Consider the following 21171-nt stretch of genomic DNA (forward strand, 5'->3'; position numbering starts at 1 on the left):
GAAAAAGTAATATGCAAAGTGTGTTGCACGTAATACTGAATTAGAAGATAAAAGAAGCCATTAAAAAACAAATGAAACCAACATTTATTCTTTTATTCACAGATGCAGTAAGAGATGTGAGGAAGTACTCCAGTCTTCAATCAAGTGAGAAAACTTCACACACAATGCCCAATGCATTTGATCATATTCAAATGAAACTATTTAGAGCTCAACGGAATCTTTATCTCTCAGGATTCTCCCTTTTTCTTTGGCTGTAAGTATTATGTTTTTAAAAATCTATTCTGTGCTTCCTTGTAAGAAACTCAGCCTAGAATGAAAAGAGAATGGATTGTGCCTGAAGTCTTATAGGCACAATAAAATGTGCAAATTTTATTGAAGCTATTGCTTATAAATGCTTGAGAAATATAGAAGACTATTTAAGTGCGTTACATGGAAGTAAAATAGAAGAGAGAAATCAGACTCTTAACTCTTGCTCTAAAGATATCATCTTCCAGACTAAAAGTTTTTTCACAAGCCTGCAGTATCTCAGAAAGCCTATAGTAGATTTGATTGTTCCAGAATTCCTTCTCCCACCTGAAAAAAAGATGGTGCTACCCCATATGGAGTTTCTCAAACCTGTATGGTTTCTACAAGATTTTCATGGGCCAGTTCTGTACTAAAGAGCTGCTTTTTGAGATTCTATAATTCAGTAAAGTTCAGCTACATTGGCAGAACACGAAATGTGCTATTATGATGGCAAAATGCTCTGTTGATGGAGCCACTCTTGTCAGTGAAGATGTACAGGTGGGGACTTTGGTGAAAAGGGGGAAGCATAGAGGATGCTGTTCCTATCCCCTTTCAATCTACAACTATGTTTTGTTACTTTTACAGTTGTTTTATACACCTTCATGTGTGTTTTCCCAGTCTTGGGGAGAGTCCGCATGACCATGGCACTATTTCCACCAGTACAGCCACAGCATATCTCTGATCCTGGCATAATATAGGTATAGGGTTTCTCTGTTGGTTTAATTTAATGCTGGGCTACCTCTAGTGACAAATGCATTTTACTTTTTGTAGTAAAATAGTTTTGCCAATAAACCAGAGATAAAGAGAGGCTGTAAACATGATGCACTTGTAGAATTGTCACAAATTATTTTTAGTTTCTTAATAATGACAAAAATATTGCAATACAATTCAAACTCACATTTGGTGTTTTAAGTTGCAACAGTGAAATAACTGTGTTTCTGAACACCTGTCCAGTCTAGGATCTTACTTAAACTTCACAGTGTAATGTTATCCACAGCAAAAGCTAAAAACAATTGACTTTTCAACACAGGGCACCTTTAAGCTTAGTACCCAATTAAAAAACACAGAATTTTAAATGTTTAAAATGAAAAAGTGAAGACTTTGGGGAGAAAACCCCAATTATAATTATGCCTATATTAATAATGCTGTTTTTCCCCACATGAATTTATGCCTTTTTAAAAAACTTCTCACAGTGTACTGAGACGTACCATTTTCCTCATCACTATGTTGGCAAAGGAGATGAGAACCCAGGTGGCTCTACAAACAGAAGTAGCAAACGCCAGTGAAGTTGCAAAGAAATACTTGGAAGAGAATGAAAAACTGCAGAAAGTATGTTGCATAGTTAAATGTGTTTTTTGATTTGTTTATATGTGCATTTCAACACTGTGGCTTGGATCCAGAGGACTCCTTTGCTTGCACCAGAAAGCTTAGGCAATCTATTGTGATTGGATCAGTCCTGTCTGTTCATATCAACACATAATCTTGAACAAGTCTTGGTTATCTCAAACAGTTCTGTGAATTAGACCCTGTGAACAGCTCGTTTTTAAAAACTGTGTGTGAGGACTGCATCAATTTGTCCAAAGTCCCCAAAGAAGGAATGAGGCTATACTTCTTCATCATTCTTCAACTTTTTATACAGATACTGCAAACCATGGGGGGAACTTAGCTGCCTTGAGTCCATACTGGGAGGAAGGTGGGATATTAACAATAATAGTAACAACAACAACAGTTGTTGTTTATGAAGTAGCATCAAATTCATTCATAGATTTTCTGAACTAGAACTGTGGGGATTTTTGAGAACGTTCATGTGATTCCCCCCCCCAAGTAAAGAAGGAACACACCATTCTGTTCTTTAGCATTTATGTAGTGCACATGAGTGTAAATGGCATTTCACCACACAATTACAGATTTTTATCAAAGTACATAATATAAAGTTTAATAATAGACAGAACACAAGGATGGAACAGGTAAGGGGGGCAAGAGGTAGGTATAAGTGCAGTTATATGTACTGAAATGTGTTGACCTGGAAACAACATGGAAAACGTGGATTTTATTTTCTTTGCAGGCACTGAAAAAAAAAAGGTATTGTGACGGTGAAAGTTTGTCTGATGAAGTAAATGAAGAACTGAAACAAGAAGTGAAAATGCTGAGAGCAGAATTAAAGAAATATTCACACGGTATGTGTTTTGCTATTCCACAGTGCAGCAAAATATACTATGCAAAGAAATATTATTTGCATAGGCTTTTCACATTAAAATTGGTCTGTGAGTCACAGTAAGTATCATAACAGCCTGGCCCTCTTCCTTCAGTTGGGACTTGTGCAGCGATGATTAAAGTGATTGGCAGGTACATTCATATAGTTTTCTTCATTAGCCATTAAAACACAATATACCTTCTTTTTTTAAAAAAAAAAAAAGGAAGGGGCATAGCTCTTTATATGTTCATCAGCTATTTTTCCAATATAATGTTACTTGATGGCTTTCAGTTGTGTTGTGCCATAGCACAAAGAAACCAACAGTACAGAAAAGCTAGAAATGCAGACTGTTGGATCTGGGATTGGTTACTTGTGCTAGAATTAAGAGGTCAGTTTTGCTATGTACACCATAAGAAACTGTTCAAAATTCTTTGTATCACAGGTATGTTTGCTTTAGTAGAAACAAAAGATAGTCTAAATGATTATGGTGCCTTTTTTCTTGTAACATGGTCCCCCTTGTTATTAGTTTCTCTGTTTGACTTGGGCTGTCTTGATGAAACAACACTGAGATGAAAGCAGAGTTTTCTTGATTATTTATGTTCATTCTGGATCTTGCGAGATTTGTTGCACTTCTTAGTATTTCCTGGGCTGAAATGAATGTCTTGAATAACATTACTTCTGACCTTGTGACGATCAAACAAGAAATATAAAGATCTTTGACTATGTACAGAATGTTGCATAACCATGTTGTATTTTGAAGGGAAACTTATTAATACATCTAAGGTTCAAAGAACAAACTAAAATAGTTCTCTCCTTTACTGGCTTTACTGAATATTCTCAAGCCAATGGAATATTACAATTAATTGGCATGAGTAACTCTGATTATTCAAACTTATGGGGTAGCTTAAAAATAATAAACTATTAAAAGTTTGTATCCTGTTATTTATTCAGCAAATGCTAAGTGCTCTTTCAGCCTCTCAGCAATCCGATATATGTTCACCTGAAAGAGTGACTTCTTAGCTCCTGGTGAACTTCTCAGCTGATTATACATTCCCTTGTTCAAGCTTTGTAGATATTCAAAACGTGCAGTCCTTATGTAGTTGCATTATTATTTCACATAAAGAAGGAGGCTGTAATTTCATCTACAGTACCTTGGTTTTGTACCAGTTGTCATTTTGATTGACTTAATCCACAAGTCTCATTTTAAAAATAAAGCCTGTTAATTGTAGGAAGTTATGCAGCTTTTTATATCATGAATTCCAATTTTGACATTAGGTGTTTTTATCTTAATGAGTAAAATAGTTAGAATTCACTATAGTTAATAGTCCACACAAGTTTGTGGAATTTGTCAGTATAGCCAGTTGTTCCTATGAAAGCCAGGGATTTTGTTTGCTGAAAAATGGAATGGCCCCAAGCTTCTTCCCTCTTCAACTGGAGTAACAGAAGGAAGTTACATGCATGTGTTCCTAGGCGGCCAACAGAGTGCATAGTACCAGGTGCCACTGCTCCCAAGACATTCCAGTTAGGTTGAAGAGATTCAAACAACTGCTCATATTCCTCCAGCCATATGCAACATTTTATGAAAGTCAACACAGCTCACCAACTCTTCCCCCCTTATTGGGGAATGTGCTAAATGGTTCTTCCTCTCAGTTCCCATTGACAGGAGACAGGCATGTCTTCATGACTGAGGTTTTTGCCCTAAAAGGTAGGGGGACACCTAAAAGGTGGTAATGTCAGCATCTCTTTGAAATTGGGGGGGGGGGGGAGTTCAGAGGACACCTGTGAGAGGAGAATACGTGCAAGGGACTTTTTGCCTGTATATACCATTAATAACTACAGAGAATGCTCCAGTTTTAGTAAATAAAGTGTTTTATTTAGAAATGTTTAAGGGTGCACACAAACAGAACTGAGGCAACTTAAGAATCATACAAGGCTATTGAAGGAAAGTGTGGAAGGTTGGATAGAGAAAAGTTGGGGATTGAAGAGGAGGATAATTGCTGGTCCTGAAGAGAGGTCATTGGAAAATGCAGTGCTTGTCCAGCACGATCTAGAGGGGTTCATGAAGCTTGGAGTGACCACATCTGAGGGTTGCGCAGAAGGAGCCCTGGTCTGTGAATAATGTAACTAGGGCTGGGGTGGATATTTATACCCTATTTCATACCCTCATGAGGTGTTTTGTGTTATATTCAGTATGACAAATGCTTTAATGGCTTTCCCATGGGACTGACACAAGGGTCCGAATGGTTGATTGCAAGGGTGTATTGGCACATTTTCACAAGGTAGAACAAAGGGCATAGTCACTGATTGCTTTGAATGGAAATGCAAAACACTTTTGGGGTAGGAACGAGGAGATCAGCAACTCATGTAGTGTTTATCTTAGTTTTATCTAGGCCTCTGGATCTCCTCCAGTCAAACTAAGATAAACTCCAACATGTATATAACTTCTAGTTTCTGCAGGTCATTGTGAAACAGGCCCAACTCTAGATATTAGTTATGACACTGCATATGAAGCAGGAGGGGTGTAGGGTATGTTTACAAGGTGGGCTTGATTTGAATGAAAGCATTCTTTCACCATCTAGTGCTCTTAATTTGGGGAGCTCCACAGCCTTCCTTTTGCTGCCACTAGGAAATGGGAAGTTAGCACTTCTACCTAGAGTGAAGCCTAGGTTGAAAGAAAGCACTTCCTGCCAGGTTCTGACATATGAGGCTTAGAGTACAGGAGGTGGAAGGTGAGGAAAATGGCATGTGTGTAGTGAGGTTCTTTACCCTGGTATTAATTTTCACAAGTAAAAACTTGATAAATGTAATTTTGAAATTTATGCAACATGGTGTAAGACAGATCAGCAATAGTAATTATGCATATGTTTAAATTATATATATATATATATATATATATATATATATATATATATATAATTAGTGAGCCCAGTAATACTCTTTCCTCAGTTACTCATATATAAGTCTAGAAATTTAGGTTAAAAAATTGACCCGAAAAATCTGAATCGACTTATCCATGGGTCAGTGTAAATACTGCACTTTAAATCATACACACATGCACACATATACATATATATCACCCTCTGGTGAAAGGCAAGAGTTTAATCTGCCCTGAAAGCTCTTACCTCCTTCCACTCGCTCATCCATCCAACTTTATGAGGGCAAATAGTGATGTCTAATGGAATTTTGTAAGTTCTTTGGCTTTGTTTTCCTATGCTTCATCCTTTACATCCTTTATTTACATGCCCCTAAGTTTTACCCTCGACTTATTCATAGGTCATATTAAAATCCATTATTTTAGCCCCAAAACCTGATAATATGCTCCTTTTGCCTGACATACATTAGAGTGATATCTGTAATACTGCAGAACCATATCTTACAGAAACATGTAAGCAGGGATGAAAGCGAACGTAACACAATGGTTATAATGGTTAATCTGTATGTTAAAAAGTTCTGAATTCAATTGTCTCTTCAGCTATTAAATCATTAAATGGCTTTAGGCAAACCATTTCTTTCCCTCTGTCACCTGAAGTAAGGGAATAATATTGGCCTTGTAGTACTGAGCTTTTAAAAACGATTCCTGACATTTTGTGTATGCAAATATTTGAATATCTGATGGAAATGTTTAAAAGTAGTAGTGCTTCATTCGTGTCTCTGTTCATTTTCATATTGGAGATATATTTTAAAAATAAACCTATGTAAGTTTTGAATACATACTTCTGTATACGTAAGGTGTTCTCAAAAAGATGATGACATTCAGAATGAGGAGGGAAAGTTTACACAATGTTTGCCAGCTCTTATAAACAGACATGGTTTGTATACAAAATAAACATAGAAAGAACATTGTTCTCCTAGATGAACTCCTTACCATAGAGTTTCTCTGTGCTGGCTTAAAAATGAAACAATTTAACCTATAATGTTGCAACAAAGAAGTTATTATTATGCCCAGATTCTGAAAATTGTTTTGGAAAATGTGAAAAGTAACAGACAAGGAGAGTTTTTTTTAATCAATTCTGCATCAGTGTTGTCATAAAAGAATAGAGTTGTGAAATGCTGTTTTTCAGGGCTCATTCTATATCTTTCATTTTTCTGAGGTTCAGGCTGTATGACTTGTCTGCAGTCAGTGAAATCCTCAAAGGATACACAGACATTGAGACCATCCATCTTTCAGAAGAGAGACAAGAGAGAGGGCAGTGGATGTGAGCGATCCCTTCTCCAGGCTGGCCCTGCTATTCCAACACTTGGACTGCTTTCATTTAGCTTGCCCCCATTCCCCTTAAAATCCCTCCCTGAATTGGGCACTTGGGCCTCAAAGTGACCCTTATATGGACTAGTGGAAGTGCTGTTCAGTGGATTTACTTTGCTAAGCATGACCAGACTATCAAAATTTAATAGGAACAGCCAGATAACAGTTGTAAAAAAGAATAAACAAGCAGAACTTTATTAATACACATTTAGATCACACATTAACCTCTGAACTGTTTAATCCCTGTTTGCCTTGTCAGAGAGAAGCCTCGGTTTTGTATTCATTCTCCCCTTAGTCCCCCACCCCACCCCACCCTTCACAGCATTCCCTGAACTTTGGTTGGCTGACTTGAACCAGGCTTGCCCAGCTCCTTCTTCTACAGTGGTAACCACAAGGGGGGGAAATGAAGATAGGAATAGGATGTGGGGTAGAAGAGTGAGGAAAGAATGGACTTAGGGATTGTGCTGGGGAATGAAAGACAGGAAACAGATGTGGGGGATTTACTGCTAATACAGCATTTTATTTGTTCATAGATATTATTAACCAAAATCTTGTCTGGAGACCTCTAGTACCTATATATATAGTGGGCCCTTGGTATCCACAGGACTTCCCCACATCCCGTGGATACCAAAATCTATGGATGCTCAAGTCCCATTAATACAGTGACATAGTAAAATGGTGTCCCTTATATGAAATGACAAAATCAAGATTTGCTTTTGGGATTTTTTTTTTAATAATTTCAAGCAAATATACTCCTCTGTGGAACCCAGCATTGCAAATAAAATACCAAATTCATTCCTTCTTTATATATAATCAACTTATTATAGCTTATATTGCACAATATCTCTGGCACCCTGGATCTAAACACTCTGGATTCCATCCTAAGTCGTAGCAAAATTGGCAACTGCTTTGCTCATATTGCCTTTTCAGTAGAAACCCTTGTTTTCTAAGTCAGAGATTTGGCTTTCTACACCACCATAAAATTATTTGAGATGCAGAAGTGCTCAGTTGTTTGACAGATAGCTAATAAATGCCTGTACAGTTGACCCTCCACATTTGCAGTTTTGTCTCTTGTGGGTTTGATTATTTGCCATTTTGATTCATATGTTCTCTCTAGGAATCTCTAAGTCCTGCAGTGCAACTCTGCCAGAAGTTGACCATAGGGTTGTGCTGGAGAACCTAAAGGTTCCTAGAAAAAACACATCTCTAGACATTTATAGGTCCTCCAGCATGATTCTGTGATCAGCTTCTAGCAGATGTTGATCATAGAGTTGCGCTGGAGGATGTGGAGATTCCTAGAGAGATGTTCTCTCAGGTTAAAAGAATAGTTTATTTACTTGTGATTTTTCCACATTCTCGGGGGTCTTTCACCCCTAACCCTAGCAAATGTGGAGGGACCACTGTACTGGCAAGTGTTTATAATGGCATTTATCTGCCAACCAGTGTTCCCATTTTAAGCAAAAGTAGAGAGAACAAAAGTATTTTACCTCCAAAGTCCCAGACTGTCCCTTTCACTGCCGCCTTTGGATGCCATGCTCCAGGTACTGCTGCTGAACAACTTCCTTTTGTTTTATCTTCAGCTAAGTTCATATAATCATAGAGTTGGAAGAGACCACAAGGACCATCCAGTCCAACCCCTTCTGAAGAGCATTTATTTTATTTGGCAAAATGTGTAGCAAAATGTGTTATGTGCTATTAATTTAGTTGTTCCACTCAGTAAAATACAGTTAATCTGTTAAGGTCTGAGTAGCTTCAGAATTCCAGCTTACACCTCATATAATGGAAACATTTTGAAATTGAAGTAAAGTTTTCATAGCAGTTCTGCATCATTTCAATGAACCTGTCAGGAATTGGTCATAGAGTTACTACCTCTCTCTAAGGGAAGTGAAAATAGGAAATTTTAACTGATATGACCTTGTTTTAATTCAGGAAGAAGTAATTCCATATTAGCATTAATATATTTGGGTGTTCCAACCATTTGGGGGCATTTTAAATACAGTGGGCCCTTGGTATATGCTGAGATTTGATTCCAAGGTCGCTGATGGATACCAAAATCTGGGAATACTCAAGTCCCATTATACACAATGATGTAGTAAAATGGTATCCCTTATATAAAATGGCAAAATCAAGGTTTGCTTTTGAGATTTTTTTTTAAATTAAGCCATGGAGGGTTAAATGCATAGATGCAGAATCCATGGATCTGGAGGGCCAACTGTGTCATTTTAATACTGTGTTAAAACATGCTGAAGTGAGGCTGACATCAGTGCTGTAGAAACAAATATATTCTTTCCTAGGAACTGTTCTTTTTGGAGACACCATCCCTAAACATCTTATATATGCATGATTTACTGCAGTTCTTTCATACCCACCCCACACGCCCTAACTTCTTCAGAGTTACAGCTCTAACCCAGGACTGAGGAAAGTTTTTCATATCCTTGGACCTTGACATTCTGCTTAGAACTCCCTCATCCTGTCCAGTATATTTTTGTCAAAACATAGTAACAATGCAATGAATGTTTTTATTTCCTCACCTACAAATATCTCTAAATATCTTAGTTATGTTTAGCAATAGGATTGTTTTTAGTTACAACCAAAATGCTTTGCCCGTCTTCCATAAAACAGACAGTAGTTACTTTCTTCTGGATCAAATTACCAAAAAGATGATTTTGCAGCCAAATATCATGTTTCTGTCTTTAGCATAAACATGTGCTATAAAGTATGTATAAGTATGTAAGTAAAGTATGGCTTCTCTTGAAATCCTGAATTGTTTCCAAGGTTAATTGTGTAGTAGGCTCTTGGTATCTGCTGGAATAATGCATAATGTATCCTAAAACTAGATAAGTGTTCTAAAGTGTACATATTACAGGCTCAGTAGATGAAGGCAATGCTGTGGATGTAGCATATTTTGATTTCACTAAGGCCTGTCACAAGGTCCCCCAGATACTCTAGCAAATAAGCTAGTAAAATGTGGGCTACATAGTTTAGGTATTAGATGGATTTGTAATTTGTTGATCCACTGAACCCAAAGGATGCTCACCACTGGCTCTTCTTTATTCTGGAGAGAAGGGACTAGTGGGGCGCCAGAGGGATTTGTCATGGGCCCAGTAGCAATAGCAGCTTCATTTATATACCACTTTATATCACTCTGAACGGTTTATAATTGTAAACTAATTGCTCCCAACAAGCTGGGTACTCATTTTAGCGACCTCAGAAGGATACCAGTCTGAGTTGACCCTGAGCCCCTGGATGGGATTGAACTCACAGCCTTATGGTCTGTGAGTGAGTAGCTGCAGTACCGGCATTTAATCACTGCACCACCAGTACTATTTAACATCTTTATTAATTACCTGTATGATGGAATAGAGGGCATGCTTATCACATTTGCAGATGACACCAAATTAAGAGGAGTAACTAATATACCAGAGGATAGGATCAAAATTCAAAATGACCTTAATAGATGAGAAACTTGGGCCAAAACTAACAAAATGAATTTCAACAGGGAGAAATATACTGTGCTACATTTAGGCAGAAAAAATGAAATGCATAGATATAGGATGGGTGACATCTGGCTTGACAACAGTACATGTGAAAGGGATCTGGGAGTCTTAGTAGACCACAGGCTGAACATGAGCCAACAGTGTGATGTAGCAGCTAAAAAAAAAGCCTATGGGATTGTAAATTGCATCAGTAGGAGTCTAGTGGGAAGTAACAGTACCACTCTATTCTGCTTTGGTCAGGTCTCATCAATGTGTCCAGAGGAGAGAGATAAAAATGGTGAAAAGTCTGGAAGCCCTGTGAGGAATGGTTTAGGGAGCTGGGTATGTTTAGCCTGGAGAAGAGAAGTTTAAGAGGTGGCATGATAGCATGTTTAAATATTTGAAGGGATGTCATATTGAGGATGGAGCTAGCTTGTTTTCTGCTGCTCCACTAGGACACAGAGAAGTGGATTCAAGTTACAGGAAAAAAGATTCTACCTAAATATTAGGGAATACATCCTGATGGTAAGAGCTGTTAGCTGTCTCAGACTGTGATGGAGTCTCCTTCTTCGGAGGTTTTTAAACAGCAGCTGGATGACCACCTGTTGGGGCACTTTGAGTATTCCTGCATGGCGCGGGGTTGGACTGGATGGTCCTTGTGGTCTCTTCCAACTGTTTTATTCTTATTTTTGGAAGATATTCTGGAACAAGGCAGGTTCATTTATATAACCTTAATATGTCTGCATAAAATACAGTCAACCTAGACAAAGAGGAGATCGAAATAGTAAAAGAATTCCTGTACCTTGGATCAAACATCAATCAGGAAGGAGACTGCAGTCAAGAAATGAAAAGAAGACTAGGAATGGGAAAGGCAACCATGAAAGAACTAGACAAGTTTCTAAAGAGTAAAGATATAAAACTGAGCACTAAAGTTCGAGTCATATAAGCCATTGTATTCCCTATCACCATGTATGGATGCAAGAGCTGGACAGTAAGGAAAGAGGATAAGGAGTTCATTTGAGATGTGGTGCTGGAGAAGAATGCTGTCTTTGAAAGATCAAGGCTGAAATCTCCCTGAAAGCCAAGATGATCAAACTGAGGCTGTCATACTTTGAACACATCATGAGAAGGCATGACTCATTAGAAAATAATTCCTGAAAAGATAGAAGGAAGTAGAACAAGAGCAAGACTGGACATTAGATCACTAGACTCAATTAGGAGTGAAGTCACAGCTATGAATTTACAGGACCTAAGCAGAGCAATAGGGGATAGGGAGTCTTGGAGATGTCTCATCCACAGGGTCAGCGTGAGTTGGTGTCACCCCAAAGGCAGTTAACAACAGCAAGCATGTCCTAAGTGTATGCTAATGTGCGAATCCATACTCTTCACAATAACACAAACTTCATAAAATGAATGTAGTAAGTTGATGCCATTTTTGTTCCACTTCTAAAGTTACTTTCCCTGTCCATTGTGTTTCTTCTTGCAGCAGAAGCTCCTCATGTCTCAAAGCCCTGTAAACATCCTCCCATCTGAACTGGCATTTCACTTTCATCTCATAAACTGATTTGTTTGACAATATTTAGTTATTTCCTCCTGAGTAATTAGAATGTTTTGAATATACAATTAGATCAAAATAATTCATGTGCTGACAAAGACTCTCAGGCATGTAACAGCCAGCAGTCAGTTTTTAGCTTTTTGTTAAAAACATAAAACAAAACAAAAAAGACTTTTAAAAAACCATTTAATGCAAAAATATTCTGTCCAAATGTGATGACAGGTGTTGAATAATACTATTCCTGTGTCTTAACAGCTCTCACCAAGAGTGCAGCTGAAATGACTGCAGTTAAAAAACAAAGTGAAGACCTTAAAAAAGAGTATGATAACCTCACAGAAGAACACCAAAAAATGAAGGTAGGTGGCCAAGACAGCTGATTTACTCAAGCAGAACATCTTGAAATCAAGCCAGTAATGATTTGTGTGTGTGCATGTTGAATCCAAAGAGAATTTATCAAACAACAATCTTTAATTTTGTGTATGTTTGGACATGTTTTTTCAGAATAATGAGAATACTTTAGCTCTAAACTTCCACAGAACACTTGTTGGAATGGAGCCTACTTTGTTTTAAAAGAAAACCGAATTATTTTATCAAGAATATTTGATTAACATGATGTTCCTAGAATGGTAATGCAGAGGAGGAAAAGGGTAAAACTTAAAAGAGCTTGTTTCCTTACTATTTTTATTTTATTTTATTTTCTGAGAATGCTTGAGAACCAGGTTGTGTGAATTGGGAAATGAATCTTGGGCGATGTTTAATCACTGTTTCGTGTATTTTCATAGGTCCGGTTGTAACAATGATTTTTCATTGATTCTTGGGGAAAGACTTATTCTGTCCTGCACAACATAAATGATTGTTTTATGTCCCCTAATGGTAACTCCCAATTTGCTATATCAGGAAGGTGATCTTACCTAGTGCTAGCTTTATTGCAGCCCTTTGATTGTATTGTCTCACTTTTATTTTAGGAGGTGCACCTTTTACTAATAACAACCTTAAAATCATGCATTTCTTCATTGTTTTCTGTGAGGTAGCTTTCACTTCTGCCGTGGGGATGGCAAGTCCAGTCTAAAGCAGGGGTAGATAAAGCATGGCTTTTCAGATATTGGATTGCATAGTACCACTGGTGAGGAATTCTGGGAATTGCAGTCTGACAACATCTGGGAGTTCACACATGGCCTATCTCTGGAATTAGAAATCTGACTGACTGAAAATGTATCGATTTAGATATATCTATGGTTAGAAGCAGTTGAGACACAGTTATGTTAAGGCCCTAGCTTAATGGAAAGAAGATAATGGAGCGGGAAGAAACAGCTGAATTCCCTGGTTCAAGCTCTTAACCTGTGGTTAAGCAACTTTTCAAAGGAAGGGGGCTACATTGGACCCATCACCACCAATGGCTGCGCTGCTACCAATGGTGACATTCTTATTCATATATAACACAGCAAGGAGAGGTATTGGGGCAGGATGTTTGTTTGCCTCCCTTTCTCAGCCTCCCTCTTACCTACCACGGAGTGTTGCAAGGTTCCTGCTCCAACTTAGCAGGAGCCCAAAGCAAGGATATTTCCAAGAAGGTGGAGACACTTGGCAGAATTTTGTTTCAGGTCCCATTTACCTACCATTCATTCTACCTTCTGACAGAAAAACCGTACATAAAGTTTGGTTTGGTTACATAGAGAGTGGTTACATAGAGTTTGAATTTACAAGCAAAACCTCTGATCTTACAAGCAAAAGCATTTTTCATACCTTTCTGATTTCACCAGGATGCAAATTGCCTTTTGTGAGTGAAGTGCAGGTTACAATGCATAATGACAATTTTACCTATGTTTTTCTCTCATGTCTTTTTCCTTAATTTTACAGGGCAGTCTGAATGAAAAACATAAGGAGAAATCCCAATAAATGCCTTACAAGGACACTGGCTTTTAATAAATATGCATCAGTGTGAGTTGTCACTTGTTCCCAGCTTTACACTTCAAAGTTATGTGGCAGAAAGAGTTGTCTTCTTTCAAGAAAAATGCTGCATTCATATAGTTGTTGGTTGCCAAAAATACATTATTTTGCAATGAAACTAGTACCAAAAATACGAAATCTACTTTAGTCATGGCTGAGGGCAGGGAATTGTTTTCTCTTCTTGATTTTAAAAATGCCTATGGCATATCACACATTGCATGGCATGCAGCAGACTTCTGGCTTATCACAAATTGCATCTAGTTACAAAAGAGATTTGACTTACAAATGTTGTTCAAAAAAGTCCACACCTCACTTGGGTGAACAGAAACATCTGTGTCATTATTTGGATCCATACCAGTAAGTGAAGTATCAGAAGTCCACTGCAATATATCTTTTATTGCTGCAAGACACATAATAAATCAGTTTGAAATAGAAATTGTTAAAGTAACCATTCATTTCCTATCCACCACTGAAACAAAAAAAGGATGATAATTCTACGCCAACTATTGATTATGTTATAGACCTTACAGGTTACATCAATCTATGAAATTATAGTCAACCAATCCATTAGTGTTCATCAGGCATCAAACCTGGCTGCTAGATGAGTAAACATAGTTGAGCATGGCGTTTCCATATGGATAAATAATCTGACAATCAATAAACGTATTAAAATAGAGTTTATGGGCACTGGTTTAAATCCAGTTGCTAGACCCACCTAGAGCAGACTACTCTCTTTAAACTGAAAACTAGATTTAAGTTCACACATCTGGTTGCATAGATGAGGATAGTTTTGTGTGTTCTTCTCAGTTTAAATTTTCATTATACCTCATATTTTTGTTTACGTGCATTAAAAACTTCCCTGTGTCATTGTGTTTTCTTTGTATAATGGATGATACTTGCAAAAACATTTGTATACAACTTACAAAGTAGGATGCTTGTAATATCCTGTTTTGTAAGTTATATACAAACGTTATACAGCATTATATTAGATTAAATCCAAACGCACCCTTCATGAACAGAGAAGGAATAAGAATTCAGAAAAGGTTTCCTAGTGGAGATAGAGGACAAGGCAGTGATTTTGGCGCATTCCCTTTCCCTCCCTCCCTACCGTGTTCTGGAGGCACTTAAAATCCCCTTAAAATCTACATTATTTGCTGCTGAAAGATTATCTTTTTTGTGCATTTTATTTGGATGTTGATTTGTTAATAAAAATACTGTTTAATCTTTGTTTGACTTACATGTATAACTGCCAAAATGGGATTTTAAACTCCAATGGCTGTTTTTCTTTTGTTCATGCAACACTGAAATATTAACACTGGAATTTGAGGATGGGGGCATAAAACTAGCTTGATACAAAGTTCGGGTTAATTCGTCTGCCAATATTCGTTATGTAAGTTTTAAAATAAAAATGAACGTATTTGGAATTCAGTTTCTGTATACTGATACTTAAAGTGCCTTGCATATCCAGAATTTCATGCTTCTGGATTTATTAGGGAAAATACTTATATCAGTGAATTCAAGATTTTGGGGTTTTGGTTAATTGAAATTTTCATTGATAAATTCTTGAAAACCTACACCCAGATGTTTGCTATTTTCATACTAGGTAACACACAAATAAACTGGTCTTACATGCTCTGGCAGTTATACTAAGCATTACCTTTATAGAGGACAGGCACTCAGCATTCTGGTTTGAATTGAGTATAAACTCATTGAAATCATTCAGATTTAGTTGTAATTACAAAACTGCCTTGGGTATAATTATGTCTAAATTGAGTCCTTGCATTCACCTGGCATTTGAATGATTTGTTTTAAAATACTTAGAAACTAAGATAATATTAAACCACTGTTTATGAAAAATGTAAACTACATGGTCAATAATAGGGCATTTAGCCTACTTGTTGTGACCTTTGCTGTCAAAAACTAGCCCATTAAATGCATTGGAGGAAATTTTCAGCCTATTTTTTGGTGCTTGCAAAATGTCAATAGATGTTTTAAATCTTTACATTATAGTATCCAGCTGTGTTTTCTGTAACATGCACTGGGCTGAAAATAAGATGACTGAGGATCTGAATATAAATGTTCCACCATCAATGAAGCCTGCCTGCCTTTCTTGTATCAATCCCAAGTTTACCCATTAAAACTGGATGTTAAAAGCTGTCACTCATTACTGATGTTCACTGGGTGGTGATGAATATGGGATACTGGAGTGTATGCATACTTTTGTCCACTTTTAATTCCAGATAATTTAATTTGCAAGTCTGTGATTCTCATGTCTGTGATTCAGACTCACTTACTGAATAACTTCTTTGTTTAAAAAACCCCAAAAAGCAAATCCAAAAAAACGGTGATACCTTTATTAGCCAACCAAAATACAGAATATACATCATGAGAAGGAGAGCTATTAAAGAACCAGTTGTTAATTGCCCTCAAGCCAAGCCCCACTCATGGCAACCCTATGTATGGGTGAGACATCTCCAAGACCCCCTGTTCTCCACTGCTCTGCTCAGTTTCTGTACATTCATACCTATGACCTCCTTAATAGAGTATCTATCTGGCATGCAATCTTCCTCTTTCTACTACCTTCTGTCTTCCCTAGCTTTATTGTCTTTTCTAATGACTTATGCCTTCTCATGATGTATTGAAGTACAATTGCCTCAGTTGATCATCTTGATGTCCAGGGAGAACTCAGACTTGATCTGTTCAAGGACCTATTTGTATTTTTGGCCATCTACAATATCCTCAGCACTCTTCTCCAGCATCATATCTCAAATGAGTTTATTTTCTTTCTGTCTGCTGTCTTCGCTGTCTAGCTGTCACGTCCATAAATGTTGATCGGGAATACAATGAATTGGATGGTTCTAAATTTAGAGCTCAGTTGTATATATTTATTCTTTAGGATCTTGTCTAGTTTTGTTTGTTTGTTTGTTTGTTTTACACACACATATACTCTGAAGATGCCAGCCACAGATGATGGTGAAACATCAGGGAGAAACCCTTCTAGAACATTGCCACACAGCCTGAAAAACCCACCAAAAAACTATACATTAGAATACATTAGTACTCTCCATTCCTACAAGCCACCATGTCCCTTAAACTAGTGAATAATAAAACTATTGAGGTAAAAGGTAGTTTCAATGAGATTATAGAATATCATGGTGCTATAATGAGGATTAGGAATTTTATTTTCTGGTGTGGGATCGGAAGTTCGGAAACTGAAAGACAGGTTGAGTTAAGTAAAGCCAATATCCAGATAGTAGGAAGTTTATTTATTTACTGACTTCCTCCCATCTGGATATTGGCTTTACACTACTCATCCTGTCTTTCAGTTTCCAAACTTCTGATCCCACACCAGAAAATAAAATTCTTAATTAGTCTTAATTAATTAATTTAGTCATGCTGGCCACATGACCATGGGATCATCTTTGACAAAGCTGGCTCCCTTGTTTTAGGGAGGTGAGCACTGTCCCCTACAGCTGGACATGACTAGACAACCTTATCAAAGGGGAAACCTTTACCTTTAGTATATATAAGTTGGACATCTCAATACCACCAATTTAATCTTTGAAGCCAATTGTATATAATTCCCCACAATTTTGATTTAAATACAGTGGGACCTCAGTATCTGCAAGGGATCCGTTCTGGATCCCACCCCCCAAAGATACCAAAATCTGCAGATGCTCAAGCCCACATTGTCCCTAATGGTAGTGTGTGCACAAGTCTGTGCCGCCATTAGGGACAACACGACTTCAGATGGCGCTAAAATGATTCAGGCATCATAGCCAAACTATTAAATGATCCCAACATGACCCTTTTAAAGAATGGGGTAGTGGAGAGATGTAATTTGCTGAGTGGAATCAAGGTCTGTTCCACCTCCCAGCATCCCTGTAGCCAGGCCTGAGGGTCCCTTAGAGAAGCCAGGCCTCTCCTTAGAGAAAAAGCGAAACAGTGCAAGGCGGAGAGTGTCAGGAAGGTGTCCTTGGTGTGCTCTGGCTAAACAACAGCCCTGCCGCCTCGGTCTGTATCAGAGGCAGAGGGGAGGCTTCAAGGAGCTGGGGAGCTCTTTGGTGCCCCTCTGAGGCTGCTGTTGCTGCATTCAGGGTGATGACCAGGAATGTCCTCTAACACTGCCAAAGAGGATGAGGCACCACAAAATGGAGGACATAAACCAAATAAAAGCTCAGGCTCATAGAAATTTAAACTCAATGCTTCTCAGTCCTGGTCCAAATAGAGGACACTTGGAAATCCCTCCTGGACAGAAGGCTGGGATATAGAATGTGTCCGGGAAAAGTGGATGCCTGGTCACCCTGCTTGCCTAAGGAACCCCAAAAGGTGGCAAGAAAGACAACAACGAGGTGCCGCTGGGGACAACGGGATAATGCGGGCTTGCCATCTGCAGAATGCCAAGTCCACAGATCCTGAGGCCTCACTGTAGTCTGTTAAGGCTTTACAATCTTTGGAGAAGCTTCTTGATCTCTCTCTTATTAAACAGGTTAGTTTATCCATGTTTACCGGGTTGTACATTTTGAGGAGCCAATTGGCTTGGGTTGGGATGTCTAGTTCTTTCATAAGATCTTATCTAGTTCTTTCATAACTCCCCATTTCTTGTCTTCTTATTCTTCACTGCAGTCTCCATTTGAATCAGTGTTTGAAAACCTTCAACTATTTCAATTTCCTCATTGTCTAGATTAGATTTATGTGGATCCTCCATGATCATTAGTTTTGTTTTCTTTATGTTCAGTAACAATCCTGCCCTTGCACTTTCTTCTTTGACCTTCCTTAGAAATTGTTCTAAGTCTTTGATGTTTTCTGACAGAAGCATGGTGTCATTCACATATCTTAGGTTGCTCATGTTCTTTCCACCTGTCTTCACTCCACCTTCTAAGTCTAAACCTGCTCTTCATAGGATATTTTCTGTGTACGTTGAACAAGTAGAGTGAATCAGTGTCTGAGCTTGGAGTGTGGCTGCATCAGCTAGCTTTGCTCTCAGATGTCTACCTGTATGGCGCAATATATATATATATATATATATATATATATATATATATATCTGTAAGTAGGTACTTCTTTTGTAAAGCTGTACACATGAAGTCTCCATGTGAATTAAACCCACACAATTGGGATTCCCTGTTGTGTGGGTGCCTTTCCATGTACAACTATATGAGCATAGTGTTCCGTCCAATATTCAAGGTATACACATGACAGGAGGGGTGACATTAGTCACTCAGATATCATTAATTGGCTCTTATGTCTCGTTTAGCTTTGCTTTGCTTATTATAGATGAATTTACTTATCTCCTGCAGGATACACTAGATAGATGAATGTAAATATACATGGAATATGTCCAAATATATAATTGGTAACAGACTTGGATTATAGCAGTGATGGTGAACCTTTTAGAAGCTGAGTGCCCAAAGTGCAACCCAAAACCCACTTATTTATTGCTAAGTGCCATGTCCCTCTGGCTTTCTAGTAACAAACTCTGGCAAACTCTGTCCTGGGGCGACAGCATATGTGCCCACAGAGAGGGCTCTGAGTGCCACCTCTGGCACGCGTGCCATAGGTTCGCCATCACTGGATTATAGTAATAGAAAGAAATAAAAAAGAAACAGTTATAGAAAGCAACATAGGAAAGTGACAGGCAGAAGATGAGAACATCTAAATCCTGCTATAATTTTGTGAACTTGGCAGCCCTGTTTAATTCACTGGATGTACTTCTGAGTAGTAAACTGAGTACAGTAGTTGATATCTCATCTGTATCTTTCTATATGTAATGAAATTTGCTTAAATTTTTTTAAAAAATTAGACTTGTTTATTACTATAATCCAAGTCTGTTGGCTGAATATTCCGGTAAATATTGGGGAATTCCGGGGATTTTGGGTTTTGGTAAAATATTCTGGGGAATATCTTGAGGCTCGTTGCCAACACTGACTGCAGGCCACTTCATCCGATGCAAGTAACCTGCAGTCCACAAAAAACTAGTCCTAATAAAAAAAATTGTTGATTTTGAAGATACAATTAAACTCTTTGCTCTTGTTTTTATATTCCTTGTTAGCCACATTTATGACCTCTTGAACACTATACTGTCTTTCTTTCTTGAGCAGACTAGTTGACAATTTTTTTTGGTTTGATTCAGGTTCTTTTCCAAGCTTTTGGAAGACATCTGACCTTTCTGACTTTTCTTTCCAACTTCAGTTTTAACAGGTCCCTCATTTTCTGGAAGTTTCCTATTTTGAAAGAACATATAACTGTATTGGAGATGTTCGCACTTTTAAAACTTAAATATAAATTGAATTTGGTAGCATGATGCTACTGTTTCCGTTTGGTTCACCTACATCTAATAGGCCCTAGGCAGCCCTACTTAGGATAGCCTTCTCTGTGATCAGTTCTATGACTAGCTGCACTATCATGATCTGAAATTTATCTCCTTGTTGGATGAGAATATGTATTTATCCAGTCAGGATGACTTTAAATAAAGTCAACAATGATCGCAACACTACTGGCATTGGATGCCACCCGAATTTTATCCTGTCTCAGTGTCACCTTGAGTGTTTTGCTCAGGAGGGAGATAGATAATATCTCCCCATACAAAAATATTTGGGGGGAGGGTCTGGTATTGATACCCACAGCAGTTCTCTGGAGGAATCGTCTCCTTTCAAGGTTTTCCAGTTTGTTTGACACCATACTCTCCTTGATGAACTGAATAATGCCACCTTTTCCACCTTCAGCGTGATATTTTTTGTCATTCCTATAGAATCCAGAGACAACTGTATCCTGCTGGTTTTCTCTCTTTCTGCCAGATTTCAGTTGTGCTTGCTGTAGCTCTGTTTTCCCTTAAAACAATGTTCTTCATCCAAGGTCAGATGAAGAAATCTGGATGTCCTTAGGTGTGTCAAGTTTAAGAGACCTCAGCACATTACCCCTCCCAGTGTAACAAAACTTGAAATTTTGTTAAGAAAAAGAGAGGAAAAGAGGCTTATTTATAATCACAGGCTGTGCGATATAGTTTATATACCTTATGTTTTTTTTTTTTAATCTGTGAGCCTCCTTGGGTACCTTCTGGGAGAAAGGTGGCATACAAATGATTATATATATATATATATATATATATATATATACACACACACACACACACACACACACACACACACACACACACACACACATACACGCACACATCTAGCACTAAATTTCAAACTCTACCACTTCAGTTCGGAGGGTTCTGTCCTCAGCTTAGATCCTGAGATCCTCAAACATACCCCAAAACACATAGAGAGATGCATTTCTAATTTGAAATTACTTGTGGACTAAAATGGGACAGTTTCTGAGTCCCAGATGAAAAGAAACAATTGGGGTTTTTTTGGGGGGGTGGGGGCTTAGCACAGTTTATAAAATTAAATTCTTCGTTGTGGTTGTCTATTGAGCTTTATATCAGTGGGAGTCAGGAAAGGGCTGGAATACCCCAAAGGCATCA

At 37.9% G+C, this 21171-nt stretch overlaps 1 protein-coding gene across 3 annotated transcripts in view; it reads left to right on the top strand.

Moving 5' to 3' along the window:
* Nucleotides 1-15860, top strand: part of BCAP29 (B cell receptor associated protein 29) — a 26061-nt gene extending 10201 nt beyond the window's left edge. For all 3 annotated transcript variants that reach the window (XM_089524515.1, XM_089524514.1, XM_089524513.1), the window contains exons 4-8: nt 103-253; nt 1479-1614; nt 2351-2462; nt 12009-12109; nt 13611-15860. In XM_089524515.1, coding sequence (XP_089380641.1) covers nt 103-253; nt 1479-1614; nt 2351-2462; nt 12009-12109; nt 13611-13649 — 539 coding nt within the window. In that variant the 3' untranslated portion in view covers nt 13650-15860. The remainder of the gene's footprint in view (nt 1-102; nt 254-1478; nt 1615-2350; nt 2463-12008; nt 12110-13610) is intronic.
* Nucleotides 15861-21171: the final 5311 nt, after the last annotated feature.

This window comes from Sceloporus occidentalis, unplaced genomic scaffold (assembly GCF_023333645.1).
Source record: "Sceloporus occidentalis isolate IW3139 unplaced genomic scaffold, rSceOcc1.0.p SCAF_5, whole genome shotgun sequence".
Lineage (NCBI taxonomy): Eukaryota > Metazoa > Chordata > Lepidosauria > Squamata > Phrynosomatidae > Sceloporus > Sceloporus occidentalis.